General features: G+C 43.2%; 1 protein-coding gene across 1 annotated transcript in view; it reads left to right on the top strand.

The window, feature by feature from the left end:
• LOC110686327 overlaps positions 1–16545 on the top strand; it is a 32029-nt gene extending 15484 nt beyond the window's left edge. Inside the window, 6 exon segments of the mRNA XM_021862916.1 lie at positions 13968–14029; positions 14494–14795; positions 14797–14817; positions 14819–14925; positions 15778–16096; positions 16183–16545. Coding sequence (XP_021718608.1) covers positions 13968–14029; positions 14494–14795; positions 14797–14817; positions 14819–14925; positions 15778–16096; positions 16183–16401 — 1030 coding nt within the window. The 3' untranslated portion in view covers positions 16402–16545.
• The last annotated feature ends 2388 nt before the right edge of the window (positions 16546–18933 follow it).

The raw sequence follows: 18933 nt of genomic DNA, 5'->3' as shown, positions 1-18933 counted from the left end.
TATTTAAAAAAATATTAGAGAAAAAAAAGGGATAAATTAAGACTAGCTTTAAGGGACGGAAGGTATATCGAGATTTAGATTAGGGGGACAAAGTTGGACCGTAGTGAGGAAAGGTTTAGGCAGGCATTGAATTGAATAGATGATTGTGAAAGGTGTTTGAGTAAGACTTTTTAAAATAGTATGAAATTCAATAAAGAAGAGGAATACACGGTGTTAACTTTTCAAAGCAGCCATTGTGGAGATTGGTCTTGGGAGGGCAAGAAGCTGACTTTTGTTTTTTCAATTCAAAGAGGAGGATTGGAAACCACTTGGGAACTTGTACCTTCAAGCCTAGGTACTTGATTAATAGAGACGCCTGCCAAGTTTTGTAAGCCACTTCTATTTTTACAATTGGTTGGCAATTTTCGCATCCGTAATAAGGGTCACATTGTGTTAATCCTACTAGGTTAGTAAGATGTACTCTCTCCATCCCTAAATTTTTTTTTTGTCTCATTCCACTGTACATCGTATTTAAGACGCGTATTAAAACGTCTATATTTTTATTTTCATACACATAAAAATTATAAAAACGTGATATTAATAAAATATACAATGAGACGAATCTAACAAGACCACTCATGATTAAATTATCTTTTGTAGATTAACGGTAATTTATGGTCAAAGTTTTCAAAATTTGACCCCAAAAATGACAATGGGGCAAAAATAAAGGGACGGAGGGAGTACAATTTTAGTAATCAAATTTTTGCATTTTTGTTTATAATGATGCACTTAATTTAACCATTTTTTTTAAACTCCATAGGAAATTGTTTAATTAGTCAATTTAATCATAAAAACTTTTAAGAAAATGTACATAGTCTACTTTTCCAAGTCTCTATCTTGAAAGGAAAATTTAAAAGATGATGCCACTAATAGTTTTGACGGATTTTATTTTTAATGAGCAACTGACATATAGATAAAAGTGATGTCAATAGTTATTACTTTAGTTATAGTTATAAATTGGAAGAAGTTATACCCGGTTATAGGTAAATCATCTACATAAAATCGGGTAAAATAATGTATTGTGCTTTTTGGTCGTATGTAAGTTACATGCAACTAGGTAAAACAATATATTTTGTGCTTTATTATATTATATCTTGTTTTTATCATGTAAAATGTAATTTTTGTGTTTTTAAGTGATGCTATGTGATTTTATGATGATTTTTTTGTATGTTTTTTCTGATATTAAATTATTCGTTTTTTTTATTATTGTTTGTGTTTCGGGGTTTTCTGATGTCCTGCGGGAGAGTTACAATTCCGAGACTGGAACCGGACGCCTGTACCTGCAAAACAACGGAGACTCCTGGTGGTGGGAGCTCCGCCTCCAACGGTCAAGTTAGTACTTGATTAAGGAGTAATTAATGCGGAAATTAAAGTGATTGGGTCTCTCTAGGTGAGAGTGTTTAATGTAGGTAATCTGCTTTGTTAGCGTGATCAGCCTGTTATCTCTGTAATCTCCCCTTAATGAGGATTAAGGGAGGTATTTATAACCTTGGGAAACGTGCCAATCCTAGGTTTAGGTTAACCTAGGGCTGATTGGGCTTCCCTCGGAAGTTGGGCCTGGGTGGCCGGTTTCTCCATTAGGCATGGAGTATGCCACGTGTCATGACATAATAGGTCCAAGGTGGACGAATAAGCGCGTGCCACGTGGCAAGCCCTGACAGTTCCAACTGGGGGACACTTGGCAGGACCTGATGGCCCACGTGGCGCATTCCGATTGGTGGGAGAAAAATCCCCTAATCATTTGCCCCTCACAGGTGGCACGTGACTGGTCACGTGTTACCTGTGACAGGTGTCGAACTGTAACAGGCAACGACCTGCTACAGGTGTCACTCGGCGAAGGGCCGAGAGATTCTCCCGCCCAAATTTTGAATTTTGAAAGTGACCCTTCGCCTTCTCACTTCGCCTATATAAAGGAGTGTTGACTTCAGTCATTTTCACACTCGAGAATTTTGTGAGAGAACATTCGGACCCCTGAACTTGCTCTGACATTTTGGACTTTTCTGCCTACCGCCTGCTCTGACAAGCCGACTGCAAAGGATTTTCAGAACTTCATCAATCGTCACTCGTTCAGGTAACTGTCGGTTCTCTTACTCTTAATTGTCTCTTTATTTTATTCTTTTTTGAAATGGCACCACGGAAGCACACGACACGACCTAGGTTAGTGATCAGTCGGTCACCGGGGACGGCTGAATCTAGGACTAGGAGTGTTGCCTGCCCTTTTCCGGACCCATCTTTGCTCTTTATACAAAGTCCGACTGTATCTGTGTCTATGCAGAACATGATGGCCAGAACAAAAAAGACTGCTAGGTTCTCAAATTCAGACGGCTCCTCCCGCAGGGTGCCGATTAGTGAAACATCTGACCAAGCGCCAGATGTGGAAGTGAAACAAAGCGGCTTGAAAGCCGGCTGTTCTGAGGGAGGAATCAAAGTGACCCCTTCCCATTTCTCAGTTGACAATTCTTCATTCTCTCCTGCTCCTTTTAAAGGAGAGGAGGCGGGCCCCTCCGGGAGAGGGGAGGAGTCGTCCTCTTCGGACTCGTCAGAGGACGATTCCGAGTCTATCTCTTCTGGCCATGCTTCTCTGGACACTGAAGAGAAAAACAGTCGCCTGCAAGAGGCGAGGCTTTCTCACGCAGTTGAGAAGGGGGACAATTGGGCGGAACCATCCGCCTCTTACCGAGAGCAAAATACCCCCTACTACTGCACGGTACCTCGGGGCCGGATCACAGCCATGCAAGAGAAAGTGGAGAGCTTTATCGCAAACCACACAATGGGCCCCGACTTTTTAGTGTTCGTGCCAGATCCAGAAGACACAGTCGTCTGGCCGGCTGGTACCAGTTATGATAGCGCCTTCTTTGGCTGCTACGAGGCGGCCATCAAGGCTGGGCTGCGCTTCCCATTACATCCGGCTGTTCAGCGGATCTTGGATGGGTATGAGTTGGGGTTATGGCAGTTAGCCCCGAACTCCTGGGTCAACGTACTCGGCTATGTGGCCGGGTGCAAACTGCACGGGGTGGAGCCGAGCTTCGAGGCTTTCGCCCACATGAACTACCTCAGCCAGACCCCTAAGGCAGGCGGTACCGGCTGGTATCAATTGACGAGCCACAGGGGCTACCTCATGACGAGAGGTAAAGCAAACAAATGGAAGGACTGGCGGTGCACCTTCTTCATCATTGAGAGTTCAGACACAGAGCTGAACAAGCGCCTCAACAGGTGGAACAGGAATCCGCCCCTTCTTGCAGGCGGCCGCAGCATGCCGCCTGTTCCCCCCAAAGCTAAGAAAGAGATCCTGGATAAAGGACTCTTTAAAGTAGAGTCGAGGGTCGACTCTACTTCAGGGGTACGAGAGCAAGTACCCCTGCACTGCGTCCCGAGCTTCAAATGGCTCTACGACGAGTACTTTTTGGCCGCCTGTGGCCTCAGCAGTCGGTCCTCAAGAGGTAGTCGGCCTGTTGAATACTCTGCAGTTCCGTGCATTTTTGTTATAACTTTTATTAACTTTGCTGTTTGTTTTTGCAGCGGACGCTATGAGCAAAATTACCGCCTCCAAGACTGTGGCAGCCATGTTGCGGGCCTCCATCATGAAACAAGCTTCAACCGACTCCCCCAACAAGGGGGCACCCTTGGTGGGCTTCGAACCTTTCACCCTCTTTTTGGAGTTGTGTTTATGCATATACTGACTTTTTTCTTCTTTTTTAGACGGGCTCTCCAAGAGCTTCTTCTTCCCAACAGCCGGACCCCAAGGCCCGGAGGACGACTGTTGCGAGCTCTCCTGGTTCTGCCAGGAAACATGCGGCGGCTGAGAAACAGCCGGCCACTTCTTCTAAAACTCCAGCTGGGCCGCCTAGAAGTATGAAGTTGTCCTTGTAAATTTTTAGACTTGCTCCCTTTTTTACTAGGTCTAATCCGTTTGTTTATGCTTGATGCAGCCGACCCTCAGGAGCCTGACTTGGTAGAGGTTGCCAAGTCTATGATCAAGGCCGTTCCTCCAGCTAAAAGGGAGGCGGTCAGGGGTGTCGGCACCCTTGACCTAGACGGGATTGCAGGGGTCCTTGCTGAGGTATACTTAGCATATTTTTGAGTATTTGAATTCCAGGACGCCTGTTTTCTTTTTTTTGGAAACTGACGCCTGTTCCCCTTTTTACTTAGGCCCTGCTCCGGGTGAACGGCCTTCGCAAGCCGCTTGACTGGAAGAACAAAGAGGTAAAGGCTGCAAAAGCTATGGCCGCCTCTAACTGTGATAAGGCAATGTTTCAAATTGCCCAAAATGAAGTTCTGACCATTGATATTCTTTATTATCAGGCGCAGGCTACCGCCGCTATCTGGGCTCAGTTAGAGGCGGCTCAGAAGAGGAATGGCGAGCTGGAGGCGACCATCAACAACCTCAAGACCGAGCTGAGACCTCTTCGCCACAAGATGTCCTCATACGAAGCCTTGGAGAAATCCTTGGCCAACGTAAAGGAACGCCTGGTGACCCAGGAGAAGAGTCTTACTCAGGAGTTCTCGGAAAAGGCCGAGCAAGAGAAGAAAGAGCTGGCCCGGGAGATGATGGAAGACTCTACTCAAATCCAGCGCATGACTTGGGGCCGCCTCTTCCCCAATGCCGACTTTGCCTCATGGGAAAAAACGTACCGCCAGTGTTCTAACACATATAATCAAGAGATCCTGGCGGCTGCTGAGGAAGAGGCGTTGGAGGAAGCGTTGGAGGAGGAAGAGCCGGTAGTGGCGCTTGTGCCGCTTGGGGGTAATGCATCAAAGAAGGATGCAGCTGAAGCCGAGTCCAGCAAGAAGAGTGCTGACCAGGCGGCAGCTATTAATATTGAAGATCTGCCCCCTTCTTAAGCTTTGTGTATTCTTTCCACGGCCTGCGTGCCGTTTGTTTTGTATTTACCCGGCCAGGGGGCCGGGGCTCTGAATATTTTGCCGGTCTTTAATGACCAGCTTCTTTTAAATGAATTTTTTGTTTTCCTTCAAATTTGTTCAAGTATTGAATATTCTGATATCCAATTGTACACTATACCGACTGTTTTACATGGCCGATAGTTGCAAACAGGTACGGATAGTTAGTCACGCCGCCTATGCCCCTGGACGACTGGTTGTCTGTTTCCAGGCTAGACGATCAATCGGCCATTTATCCAATCGGTATTCGAACCATTTTAAAGACTGGATCCCCTTTAGGCAGGCGGTCCTGTCATTTGTAAAATTAACCAAGTAGGAAAGTGGTTTGACCAAGTAAACATGATTGTTACCTAGTCGCCAAGTAACTGAGTCGTAGAGGTATCAAGCGGTGGGTACCAGTTGTTCCCCTTTATTCGCCAATGTTTGTTGGCTTTTAACTCATAGGTTGTTAACCTAGCAGGAGTAGTGGTTGAGAGCCCCTGTTTTCTAAAAACAGGCGGACGACTCATACCTTTTAGGCTCCATACTAAGTTTGAGAGAGTGACTATGAGTTAACTTTGGTGTTACTCAGTCGTCGTCACTCCTTCTTGAGTAGTAAAGGTACCAGGCGGCGGAGGCCGACTGAACCTTTTGATTCGCCAATGTTTGTTGGCTATTAACTCAAGAGGTTACCTAGTAGGAATAGGGGTTTGATTGCCCCTGTTTGCCAAAAAACAGGCGGTCTACTCAAACCTTTTAGGTTCCATACTAAGTTTGAGGGAGTGACTATGAGTTAACGTTGGTGTTACTCAGTCGCCGTCACTCTTGCTTGAGAAGTAGAGGTACCAGGCGGCGGAAGACGGCTAGACCCCTTGATTCGCCAATGTTTGTTGGCTATTAACTCAAGAGGTACCCCCTGCATTTATCCCAAGTAATACAGGCGGTCATCCGACTCAGATGTCAACTGCTACCACTGGTTTGGTTAGTGATACAGTTATCCTTGTCTCAAAAACGGCTACGTGGTTGCCCTTGGGGGCAGTCGTATAGGTGCCGTGTAATTAGTTTATAGAGCAATGTTCCACCCAAAAGGGAGCTGCTCTCTGCGACGAATTTCATCCAGAGGGACATGTCGTATTAGTTTTGAAGATTTGATCAGTTGGCTTGGCGCCTGGTCTGATCATTCGGCCTGTGGCCTTGGTTAGTTCTTGGTGAACGTAGGTGCTAAGTAAAAGGAGGGTAGCCGCCTGTTAGGCACAGGGTCGGCCAAGCCCTAATCTTTTTTAGCTAAGTATAAGTGGGGTGGCTGTGTGTTTGGAACCAGTCGGCCCTCTTCTATGGAGAGTAGCCGACTATGTGTCCAGACGGCATGCCCTTATGGTGAGTAAAATACTCGATGGAGAGTAGCCGATTGTAAAGGTACAGGCGGCATGCTCTTCTGAAAATAGAGTAAAACTCAATGGAGAGTAGCCAACTGTAAAAGTACAGGCGGCATGCCCCTCTGAAGAGAGTAAAATACTCAATGGAGAGTAGCCGATTGTAAAGGTACAGACGGCATGCCCCTCTTAAGTTAGAATTTAAACATGGAGAGAAGCCGACTATTTGTTAGTAGGCGTGCCCCTCTTAGTACAAAATTGAATATTAAGTGCAAACTTTTATTAAGTAGCCCTTGATTATTTACATCATTCAAAAGAAATATTTCTTAAGATTATCTACATTCCAAGTTCGAGGCAACGGTTGTCCGTCTGGTATTTCCAGCCGGTAGGTACCGTCCCTGACCTCTTCACAGATTCGGTAGGGTCCTTCCCAGTTGGGAGTTAGTTTGCCAGACTCATTAGCCCTACCAACTGCTTCCATTTTTCTAAGTACAAAGTCCCCCACTTTGAGTGGACGCCTGTGTACTTTTTTGTTGTATGATCTAGTCATTCTCAGGCGGTAAATTTCATGGCGCAAGACAGCATTGCCCCTCCTTTCAGGAAGTGAGTCTAATGCCAGGCGCATGGCTTCCCAGTTTGCCTCTTCGTCATCTAGCATTACTCAAAGAGTCGGCTCGTAGTGTTCTATTGGAAGAACAGCTTCCGCACCATAAGTAAGGAGGAATGGAGTTTCTCCAGTCGCCCCTTTTTCAGTCGTCCTAATGGCCTAGAGAACATGTGGTAATTCATCCGCCCATAGGCCGCCTGCTCGTTCAATCTTTTTCTTAAGACTGTCTGAGATGATTTTATTAAAGGCTTCTACCTGGCCGTTTGCTTGTGGACGGCCAACAGATGCAAAGTAGTGTGCAATTCCTTGGTCACCCAACAAGCTTTTGAGAACAGGCGTCTCAAATTGGGGACCATTATCAAAAACCATAGACATGGGAACCCCGAACCGAGTGATGACATTTTTCCAAATGAATGAAATTACATCCTTCGTCTTGATTCCCTTTACAGCCTCCGCCTCTACCCATTTAGTGAAGTAGTCGACGGCAACAAGTATGTACCTCATTCCGCCTGTAGCAGGCGTATATGGACCCAGAATGTCCATGCCCCACTTAGCAAACGGTAGTGGGCTATGAATAGTAGTAAGGTCAGTAGCCGGACAGTGAATTAGCTTGCCAAACCTTTGACACTTGTCACATTTTTTCACCATCTCCATTGCATCTGCTTCTAAAGTAGGCCAAAAGTAGCCCTGCCGCCTTGCCCGTTGAGCAAGCGTCCTACCGCCTATATGAGAAGCACAGTAACCAGAGTGAAGATCGTCTAGTATCTCTCGTCCCTTCTCTGGAGTAACACACTTTAAGAAGGGTTGAAGGTACCCCCTTTTGTGAAGTTCTCCCTTTATTATTTCAAAACAGGTTGCTCGTTTTTTCAGTGCTGCCGCCTGTTGATGATCATCCGGCAGGGTACCCTTTGTCAGATATGCCCTGATTGGATCCATCCAGGTTGAGCTTCTGTCTAGGATTCCAATAGGGTCTTCCTCGATGCTTCTCTTCTCCATTACTTCCCAAAAAAACAGTTCGAGGAGTATCAGAGGAGGCGGATGATGCTAATTTTGACAGTGCATCCGCCTGATTGTTTTCTGATCTCGGCACTTGGATCAGATGGAAATCCTCAAGGGAGCCGACTGCTTGTCGGACCGCCTGTAAATACTTGATCATGGCCGGATGGGTTGCTTCGTATTCGCCATTGTACTGACTCACTATCAATTGTGAATCAGAACAGGCGTCTATTTTTCTTGCCCCTGCCGCCTTGCTCATGCGGATTCCGGCTAGTAAAGCTTCATATTCTGCCTCATTGTTTGAGGCCTGAAAACTGAAGCGTAGAGCATACTCGTACCTGTCGCCCTCCGGCGACTGACATATGACGCCTGCTCCACAGCCATTTTAACAGCCATGAAGAGTGCAAGACCAAATTTCTCCACTATGGGATACCTCAACTCGGCATTTTTCAGTACGTGACTAACAAAGTAGACCGGGAGCTGACAGCCGTCTCTTTCAGCAAGGAGAACAGCGCTTAACGCATGATTAGAGACGGGCAGGTACATGTAGAGTACTTCTTTGGGCAAAGGGCTGACCAGCCTCGGCAAGGAATGCAAGTGAACTTTCAATTTCTGGAAGGCGGCCTCAGCATCCGGCCCCCATTCAAACCTTGCCTTTTTCTTAATTGCCTGGAAAAAGTATAGGCATTTGTCGCCTGATCGGCTTAGAAATCTTCCCAAGGCCGCCAGACAACCTGTTAACTTCTGAACCTCTCGGATGGTACGAGGCGACTGCATGTCAATGACCGCCTGCACCTTCTCAGGGTTCGCCTCTATTCCTCTCTGATTGATAAGGAATCCGAGAAATTTCCCAGAGTCAACTCCAAAGACACATTTCTTGGGATTGAGCATGACATGGTGCCGCCTGAGTGTGGCGAAAGTTTCTCGGAGGTCCGACAGATGATCTTTCTGAAGTTTAGTCTTGACAATCATATCATCAATGTATGTTTCGACGTTTCTCCCAAGCTGATCAAAGAACACAGTGTTTATCATTCGCTGGAAGGTAGCCGGGGCATTCTTAAGACCAAACGGCATGACCGTGTAACAGTATAACCCCTGATCAGTGACGAAGGCCGTCTTCTCCTGATCTTTCTTCCATAAAGGAATTTGATGGAAACCAGAGTAGGCGTCCATAAAGCTCATCAAAGCATGGCCGGCTGTTGAGTCGACCAGGTTATCAATTTTAGGCAGAGGGTATCTGTCTTTGGGGCACGCCTTGTTTAAGTCTGTGTAGTCTACACACATTCGCCAGGTCCCATTCAGCTTTTTAACAAGCACCACATTTGCAACCCAGTCTGGGAAGTAACATTGCCGAATGAACCCTGCATCAAGTAATTTTTTAACTTCGGCGGCTGCCGCCTGACTTCTTTTCTTCGCCATGGTTTCGCTTCTTCTGCCGTACCGGCTTCTTTTTCGGATCCACGACCAGTTTATGTACCGCCAGATTAGGACTAATGCTTGGCATTTCATGGACTTCGAATGCAAAGATGTCCTTGTATTCTTTCAATAGTTTGTGAAAGTCGTCACCAAGGTCTCTCAGAGCAGTCGTCCCAACTTTGACTGTTCGCTCAGGACGTGAGTCGTCTAAGATCAAGTCCGTATGCTCACCAGCCGGCTGAGGGCGGAATTCATCCAAACTCTCCTCTGCCAATGATTGCTATTTTTTTTCTTTTCTTGCAGCCCCTGTCTGGGATGCCTTTCTCTTCTTGCCGCCTGCTTCTTGAACAGGCGCACTCTCCTTGACTTTGTCAAGGTCTGTTTTTCCACCAGTCGACCCAGTGGCCATAACAGTGGGCTTGACATCCGAGAGATAGCACTCTCGGGCCATCCTCTGATCTCCCCTTAGGAGCCGACTGTTCCATTATCCCTCTCAAACTTGAGCAACATAAGAGATGGGATTATAACAGCCTTGGAATTATTCAGGGTTGGTCGTCCCAGAATCATGTTGTAGGCCGAGAGTTCTTCTACTACGAGGAACCGGACTACCATGTGTCGTCCTTCTCCTTTTTCGCCCAGACGGATGGGTAAATCCACTCGTCCCAGTGGGTGGACGACTCCTCCTCCAAACCCTACTAAAGGGTGGGATGCCGGATGTATGCAATCAGTCTGATATTTTAGTTTCGACAGAAATTTGCTACTAATGAGATCTGAGGAGCTTCCGGTATCTATGAGGATTCGGCCAACTCTCTGATTGGCCACTTTACATTCAATAACGATAGGGTCGTCATGCGGCCCTCTTACCCCTCCTAGATCTTCTTCAGTGATGATAATCTCAGGAAATGAATAATTGGACGGCCGTTCTTGGTGAACGGAATTTACATCTAACCGTCTGATGTTGTCTTTGTTGCCCCTAATAGTGGGGCCGCCTCCTGAGAAGCCGCCTGCAATGGTGTAGACGACTGCATCATCTGTATCGGAGCTGTCGGCCTGTTGATTCTTTTTGGTCGACTGCTTTTTTGAGGAAGTATTCCCGTAGATTTCTTGACATAAGTGTCAAGATCACCTTGCTCAGCCAGGCGGTCTAGATACTGCATGAGACTGATGCAGTCATTGGTGTGATGACCAACATCTTCATGATAAGCACAAAATTTTTCTTGGTTCCGGTTGTTTGCAGAACCCTTCATGGGGACCGGCTTCTCAATTGAGATCCGTCCCTTGATTTCTTTTAGGATAAACTAGTTATCCTCGTTAAACGCATACTTTGGGGAGTATGGTTTGAATTCTTTTTTCTTTTTCTGGGCCGGCTGTTTAGAGGAATCAGCCGCCCATACCTCTTTTCTCCTCTCATCTTTGTTTGACGACTGTTTCTGTCGTCCTTCTCTTTTGTCGGACCTTTTCCCGTCCGACTGTTTTACCGTACAAAGATCAGTCACCTGTATATATGCTTCCGCTTCAATCAAGGCCTCTTGAAGAGTCGCCACCCTCTTTCGGACCAAATCAAATTTGAAGGTCGACCCGTCCTTGAGACCTCTGAAAAAGTCAGTATAGGCTACTTCATCCGGTAACCCTTGAATCTGTATTCTCATCAGGTTAAACCGCCTGATGTAAGAACGAAGCCCCTCATTCTCGCCCTGCTGAATTGTTCCTAAATCAAGGGTCGTCTTCTTCGCAGGGATGTTCATGGCGAAGTTGGAGGTGAATAAGTAAGCAAGCGTCCTGAAGCTATTTACACAACCAGTCGGCAGGTTGCCGAACCATTGTTGTGCGATCCCTTTGAGAGTCGCTGGGAAACACTTGCACCAAGTGGGATCATCCAACCCTTGAAGGTACATCAGGTTGGTGAAGGCCATAAGATGGTCTTCTGGGTTAGTAGTGCCGTCATAGGCGCCTACTAATACATTTTTTCACTTTGGCCGGCTGAGCGGCTTCAGTAATTTCCTTGGAGAAGGCCGACGGCTGTTCACCAAGTCTAAGCAACCGTAGCTGCCAGTCCATAGGTTGGACGTTTTTTGCTGCATGTCCACCAAACGGAGGTGGCTGTAAAAAATACTGTTGTTGCGCCACAAACGGTAAGTTTGGTACCGCCTGGTCGCTATGAAAGCCGGACTGACGGGAGGTGCCACCTGACTGACTCTCATGATACGACTGCGTATGCCTCATTGAGGTATTTCGCAGACTGTCTTGGAAATTTGAAGTAGAGGCCGACTCTGACAATCGGTCACTCTTCTTCTGCTCTAGCCGTAGCCGAGCGTCTGTGTATGTTTTCCTCGACCCGTCCGCCTGAATATGACGAACAGGTTTCCTATTTCCTGGAGTAGGAAAACGGTATTTTGTGAAATCAAGGGCAGTCGGCTCCCGCTTCCTAGATTTAGGATGAGGAGTCGCCTCTCGCCCTTGAACTGGCTTCCTCTTCAGTGTAGTGGAAGGTTTCTTAGCCGACTGCTCCTTGTCCAGAGCAGGCGGCTTCTGTTTGATCAACTCTTGAATTTCTCCCTTGAAGTCCCTCATGAAGGTCATGAGTTCGTTCCTTGTGATGGGAGCAGACCCATCAGTCGGCTGCTGCCGAACAGGCGGTGCGCCTGCTGGCTCACTTCCAGTTTGAAGATGTTCCCGTTCCCTCCTTTCGGTATGACGGGTACGTCGGGCCCTTAGGGTCCCGTCTGAAGCCTGTGTGAGCTTCAACTTCAAATTCACTCTCAGTATCGTGGTCCGACTGAGATGTTCTCGTCTAGGGGACGCTTCTCTTCAGGAGTCGGTACAGACTTGGATGCCATCTCAGAAGTACTCTCCCCACAGACGGCACCAAATGTTTCGGGGTTTTCTGATGTCCTGCGGGAGAGTTACAATTCCGAGACTGGAACCGGACGCCTGTACCTGCAAAACAACGGAGACTCCTGGTGGTGGGAGCTCCGCCTCCAACGGTCAAGTTAGTACTTGATTAAGGAGTAATTAATGCGGAAATTAAAGTGATTGGGTCTCTCTAGGTGAGAGTGTTTAATGTAGGTAATCTGCTTTGTTAGCGTGATCAGCCTGTTATCTCTGTAATCTCCCCTTAATGAGGATTAAGGGAGGTATTTATAACCTTGGGAAACGTGCCAATCCTAGGTTTAGGTTAACCTAGGGCTGATTGGGCTTCCCTCGGAAGTTGGGCCTGGGTGGCCGGTTTTCTCCATTAGGCATGGAGTATGCCACGTGTCATGACATAATAGGTCCAAGGTGGACGAATAAGCGCGTGCCACGTGGCAAGCCCTGACAGTTCCAACTGGGGGACACTTGGCAGGACCTGATTGGCCCACGTGGCGCATTCCGATTGGTGGGAGCAAAATCCCCTAATCAGTTTGTGTGCTTTTATTCATCATCAATTTAATTTCTAAAATAATATTTTATGTTAATGTTATGTTCTTTTGTTTAATATATGTGTACTTTTTTTACAAAAAATATGAAACTAACTCGTTGCATGTTCTAATTTGAGGTGTTTAATCAACTTTCTTTTTAATTGACTACTTCATTTTCCTTAATCTAAAGGAAAAATGATGTATAAAGCTCCTATATATAAAACATTAGTTTACATTGATCGACACATGAGTTTATCATGTAATCAGGGGGCTAGACACTGATCGACGCATGCATTAATCTCCCACTATCACCTCAAGCATTTGAGCTCAAGGAGGTGCCTACAGCCAGCCCCTACCTAACCACAAGAGGCATCCACCATTAGAAGTTTAGAACCAAGATGATAGAAACATAATGGTCATTGGCCCACCCATGAAACCCAATATTGCTTTGATAATTCTTTAGCCTAACTAAATTTAACATAAGATGCATATAGGTGAATAGTGACAACTAAGCAACCACACCATAAGGCTATAATAATATTTGAATGCAATAAGCTTAATTACCCTTTTTTGCGTTAACATCAATGTCTGCGTGTACATGACCAAGACACGCCATGCTCACGCATGGCTAGTAGGAGTCTACACTTGTCTACTATTATTATATATCGATCTTCAACGGCTCCTATTTCTCAGCTCCGAAGACCTTCCCGTCTTCTCCACCTTTAGCCTCATTGCTACCAAATTATTGATAGCTAAATTAGCTGCACTTAGAATCAATCCTTTATGCATTATATCACTACGTTACTACGGAGTACTTACTAGATTTCAAGATTCAAAAGAAGTAGCCCACCTGAATTGGCTCCGACCCATTAATTTAATTTCAAACACATATATTAATATTGGGCTTAATCCATATTTTGACCCGACCCGGCTCCACATCAAATTTTAAAAGGCCAACATAGTTCTGGAAATAAACATGAAAACATCTTTTCACTATTTGCTTTATCTCAATCTCACAAGCACTTTACTAGAAATGTTAAACCCTTCTTCAACTGCCTAAAAACCCTACCCAAAAATAATTAATTTTTTAAAAAATTCAATCAATGGGTTTGCAATCCATTTGTTGTTCTTTTGGATCCCCGACGATTCCTCAATCCCACTCTGTAAAAAAATGTAATTTTTTTTTTCAAATTTGGTTGAAAATTCTTCAATTTCATGGAAAATTATATTACTAATTCTATTATTTTCTGGGTTTGATAGGTTCGTTTCGACTGTGATTAATGCAGGGCACCGGAAGATTCAGCTTAATAATCTTGCTGAATGTAAGTATAATATATTGTTGTTCTAATGATTCATTTTATTGCCCATTTGATTTGATATAGGCTAAAATTGTTCTGAACTTTCTTGCTTAATTTAGTTTTCTGGGCCCTTATTATGGTTTAATTTGAATAATTTCTTCAGCATTTGCAATCTCTAATTCGAAATGGGGTTATAATGTTCAAATGTTGTGTTCATTTTGCTTTAATTTTTTTTTATTGCCATTTGATCATATGTTAGCTAAAATTGTTCTGAATTTTTCTTGCTAATTTAATTTTCTGAAGTCTAATTGTGGTTTTAATTTCTTCAGCACATGCAATCTCTTATTCGAAATGGGGTGATAATATTGTGTTAATTTTTGCTTTCATAATTCATTTTATTGCCCACTTGATTATAATTTGGCCAATTTGTTCTGAATTTTCTTGCTAGTTCAGTTTTCTGGGGTCTAATTATGGTTTAATTTCTTCAGCATATGCAATCTCTAATCTGAAATGGGGGGTTAAGGATTCTCTGTTGCCAAGAGTAAAGGAAGTCTCTAGGATTTATGCATTACATTCTGATTCGAATGAGATATTGGAAGTTCCCTCAAAGAGTAATGCTAATATTCCTGAGGTGCATTCTGATTTGCCTGCGAAATCAAAGCTTTCTTCTAAGTATGACAGTGTTGAACCGTTTGGAGGGAAATCGGGCTCGGTTTCGTTTTATGGGTTAACTCACCATGCTATTGAAGAGAGCAAGCTGTCTTCATCCCCATATAAGGATGATGGTGGTTTCTGTGATTTGGATTCTTGCAACCGCTTGTTCTGATACTATCTTTGATACTCCCTCCAATAATATTATCAAATGCATTTGATGGTGTTTTCAAGAATGAGGCCTTGCAGGTAACTTCCTCATGCTATTTGTTTGAAATAGGTTGATATATTTGATGTCTACTGTCTAGTGCTTGTTTTCATTTTGTCCAATTGTCAATAATAGTTTAACTAGGAACTATTGGCAGGAATTGATATGTATGCATTCACGAGTGCTAGCACAACACCCACATAAATGTCTAAAATTTAGAGTTTGCAGGACTGAAATTGCAGTCTGCAGATTAGTGCTAGCATGACACCCACATAAATGTCTAAAATTAGAGTTTGCAGGACAAACTATTGTAGTCTGTAGATTTGTATAAGTATTTTACGGCTCTTGCTTATTACTGTGTATTGTCACAAAGTTATAATTTGATAGAACTTGATGCACTGGCAATGCCACTATGCCAGAACATCATAATCATGCAGGGCTGTTGACAAATTTAAGCTGACTCTATAGAGATAGCTCTTTCCCTTGCATACTTTACCGAACAATATGCTTAAACAATTGTGTCGTGTTTGTGCAAGTTGGTGATTTTGTAGACTCTTCACTAAGCTATCTACTCTCCTTTTCCCAAAATTTTAACTTACATTTTGTTCTCAAACATTGCAGTGTTTATCCAGTATAGTTCATCTGCTTGTTACTAGAACAAATTAATTTTTTGTCAATTCAAGTGCTCTTTAGTTGTCAAGATAAATTTGACGAGAGACTTCCATCACAAATCATTATAGTAATTTAGAAATTAATGGTCATTAGTTCACGAAAGGAGTTCTTTTTTAGTCGACCTCTTCTCTTGCAGTATTCAATTATTCATATATGGTTTGTGTACTAAGTCCTCACATAGTTGTACAACTAATTGCGATCTACTATGTCACAAAACAGAGATTGTTGGTATCCTTTCTAGTGAAGCTGTGTTCTATTCTGGTATTGCAATCTTCCTATTAATAACTGATCGTATCCAAAGGCCATATCTTCAATTTAGTGCAAAACGATGGAGCCTCATAACCGGTCTGAAGGGACACCTATCTACTTCTTTTTTTGCCATGGGTCTGAAGGTAATTGCTCCTATAGCGGTAACTTACGCCACATGGCCAGTGATTGGCATGAATGCTGTTGTTGCAGTTACTCCCTTGCTAGTTGGTTATCTGGCTCAGTATGCACTTGAGGCTTTTATTGATAAACGAGGATCAGCCTGTTGGCCTTTAGTTCCCATTATCTTCGAGGTATCTGTTTGCTTCAATTAATTCTGATCTTTTCTTATCTTACCTATTTTTCCCTTATGAGTTATGACTGTTACTTTTCTTGGCAGGTTTATAGGTTCTATCAACTAACTAGAGCTATAACTTACGTTGAGGGCTTGAGATTTGTAATGAGTGGGGTTGAGGCTACCCAAGAAGTGGTAGAGAGAAGCGGAGCTTTAGCAGCAGTGTCTGTGACCTTCTATTTTGTCGCTCTGGTCTGTCTATGGTCGTTATTAACATTTCTCTTGAGACTCTTTCCTTCAAGACCAGTCTCTGAAAAGTACTGATCTTTCTTATGCTGTATATGCGACTTTTTTTTCCCCTTTCCAACTCTAGTGTAAGCAAATGCAGAAATTTTCAGCTTATGTACATCACTGTCAAGGCAATGTGTTGTAAATGTCTTCGAATTTACAGTAGAAAGTTGTGTGGCATTGGGTTGTCATTTAAGTTTCAGGTTTACTGTATCTGGAATCTCACCTCATGATCTACTTCCCCCTGCCTTCATCTGCTGGTAGTGTGTACTGCAACGTCCTGGTTGCAGTGGTTGCAATGGGCATATTAGCCGCTCTGCTCTACCAATTTTCTTCGAAGTTGCCTTTGTCTAACAGGATTGGAAGATTTGAGAAATTCGACATAGATGAATCTTTTAGGTGTAATACAATGGGATAAAAGTTGATTAAATGTGGTTCCTATCCTGTAATCGGTTTTGAAATGAGATCTTTAATATGGAGTATGTGAAACAAAACATATTGTGGTGTAGATAAAATGTGATGTCCTATAATTCTTATCAACAAGGTGAGTTTCTGTTCTAGTTGAAGCCTGTAAATTTCTAAAGCCGTATGAAATGGAGGCTAGCAATTTTATTAGTGTTTGGGGGCTTACTTAGTTTGAAATATATGGAAAAGCAAATCCTGAAAATGTATAGATAAGTAAAGCTATAGAATTTATTACATATCACTGGATTGTTTACTGAGCAAAACTATTGAAAAGTGCTTCCCCTTCTTTTTAGTCACATAAAAAACAGAGAAGACAGTTAGCCAAATGAAACACGACACTTAGTAAGTGGTTGCACACTTCCATTGTGTACTTTCTATGGGAGCTGTTTTTGCTTTATTTGCAGGATTTTACTATTTATTTCCAAGAAAGTGTATTTGTAGAACATTTACTGCATTAAAATACAAAATCACTATGATATTTGAAATTTACGAAATGGATTTAGGTTGTCAGGCTTCGCTCATTGCAGAAAATTCCCCACTGCTGCCTCCTGTATGAGTCTGGGCTGAATACTTGCTTCCGTGTGGAGTTTTAGTTGAAATATATAGAGTGTCTAAGTAGGGTGATTTGTTAGAGAATCAAATATTAGAATGTGAGATAAGAGAAATATGGTGAAAGTGACTCGGCCTCCAAATTTAGGGTGGTAAGGTAACTGTAGTACAAAATGTTTAATTGTTATAAGTAGCATTTAGCTGGTGTCCCCCAACATTTTGTTGTTGCCTGTACTCATGGAATTACAGATCATTGAAGGGGTATATCTAGTTATACAACACACTTGCAGCACATTAACATCCTATATTATTGCAGAGTAAAATATCAAGTTCAAATGCTATTGTTACAACCAAGGAAAGACAGTTTCCAGTACCTTTTGCATCAGTGCAATTACTGTCTCACAATGAGTATTTCTGAAGATGCAGATGGTTTAGCAATATCCACAATGACCTAACCATCGAGTACATTGTGTAGAAGACAATAAGCATAAAAATGAATAAACTTACCTTAGTTGACGATTTAAGAACAAAGAATATGTTTTTCTGTTTGCAACAAGTGAACTAGCATTGACTGAGTACAGATTTTTATACAGATCAATATCTCTTCTACCAAATATAGGCCATATATTATACGCATCCTGAAGCTCAATGTAATAATTTATGTCTGGAGAGGAGAATGCAGCAAAGGGAGAAACTTTTTCTGTGCTCAGATCAACCTGTTCTTCAATGTGATCTTAAGAAAATGCTCAATAAGCACCTCAGGATATTCACAGATATTGGGTTTGGACTTTCATGTCTCGATTTTTGCTCATCTTGGAGAGGGAGGGAGGGAGGGGGGGGGGGGGTGGGGGTGGGCGTGGTGTTAGGTTCTGCATCATCTTGGCTGCCACTTCTGCAATGGAGCTGAAAATTCAGAAATTCAAAATTCCGATTATTTCACTTTTCATTCTGCTCCTTATAGTAGAGCAAATATATTTTGAAGCCTTCAAAAAATTGTATGAAGTTTTAGATAGCAACTACAAGAGGGGGGTGAATTGTAGTATAGGTAAAGTAGTAGACTTTTTGCGGAAATTAAACGATGTAAAACAATAGAGAGAAATGATATGGGCTTTTCAGAATTTCCATTATGTAAATCAAACTCTTTTACAAGAATAAACCCGAACGAAGTAATATATAAAGCAGCTTGCAAGATAATTTTCCACATTTCCTTCTAAAATATAACAAGCGAAATAGCATTGGATTAATAACAGGTAAAGACGAGAAAGAGCATATATAACAAGAGTTGAACTTCAAACTTTAAGTACTTTGATTATGCTAATTCAGCAATGTATTGATGCAAATGAGAAGTAAGTAAGTAAGTAAAAAAAAAAAAAAAAAAAAAAAAAAAAAAAAAAAAAAAAGGGCAACCATGCTTCCCACATCCAAACGGTCAACAACTTGCCAGCAGGGTAGTTTTGAGCATGTGCCAGGTGATCGATCGCACAAGGCCCCCTAAGTGAAATTACTATGAAAGGTCCCGGTTTTGAATTTAGTAACATATTTTTCCTCAAAAAA

This window comes from Chenopodium quinoa, unplaced genomic scaffold (genome assembly GCF_001683475.1).
Source record: "Chenopodium quinoa cultivar QQ74 unplaced genomic scaffold, ASM168347v1, whole genome shotgun sequence".
Classification (NCBI taxonomy): Eukaryota; Viridiplantae; Streptophyta; class Magnoliopsida; order Caryophyllales; family Amaranthaceae; genus Chenopodium; species Chenopodium quinoa.
The sequence above is the reverse complement of the archived record's forward strand: the minus strand, read 5'-3'. Positions and strand labels throughout refer to the sequence as shown.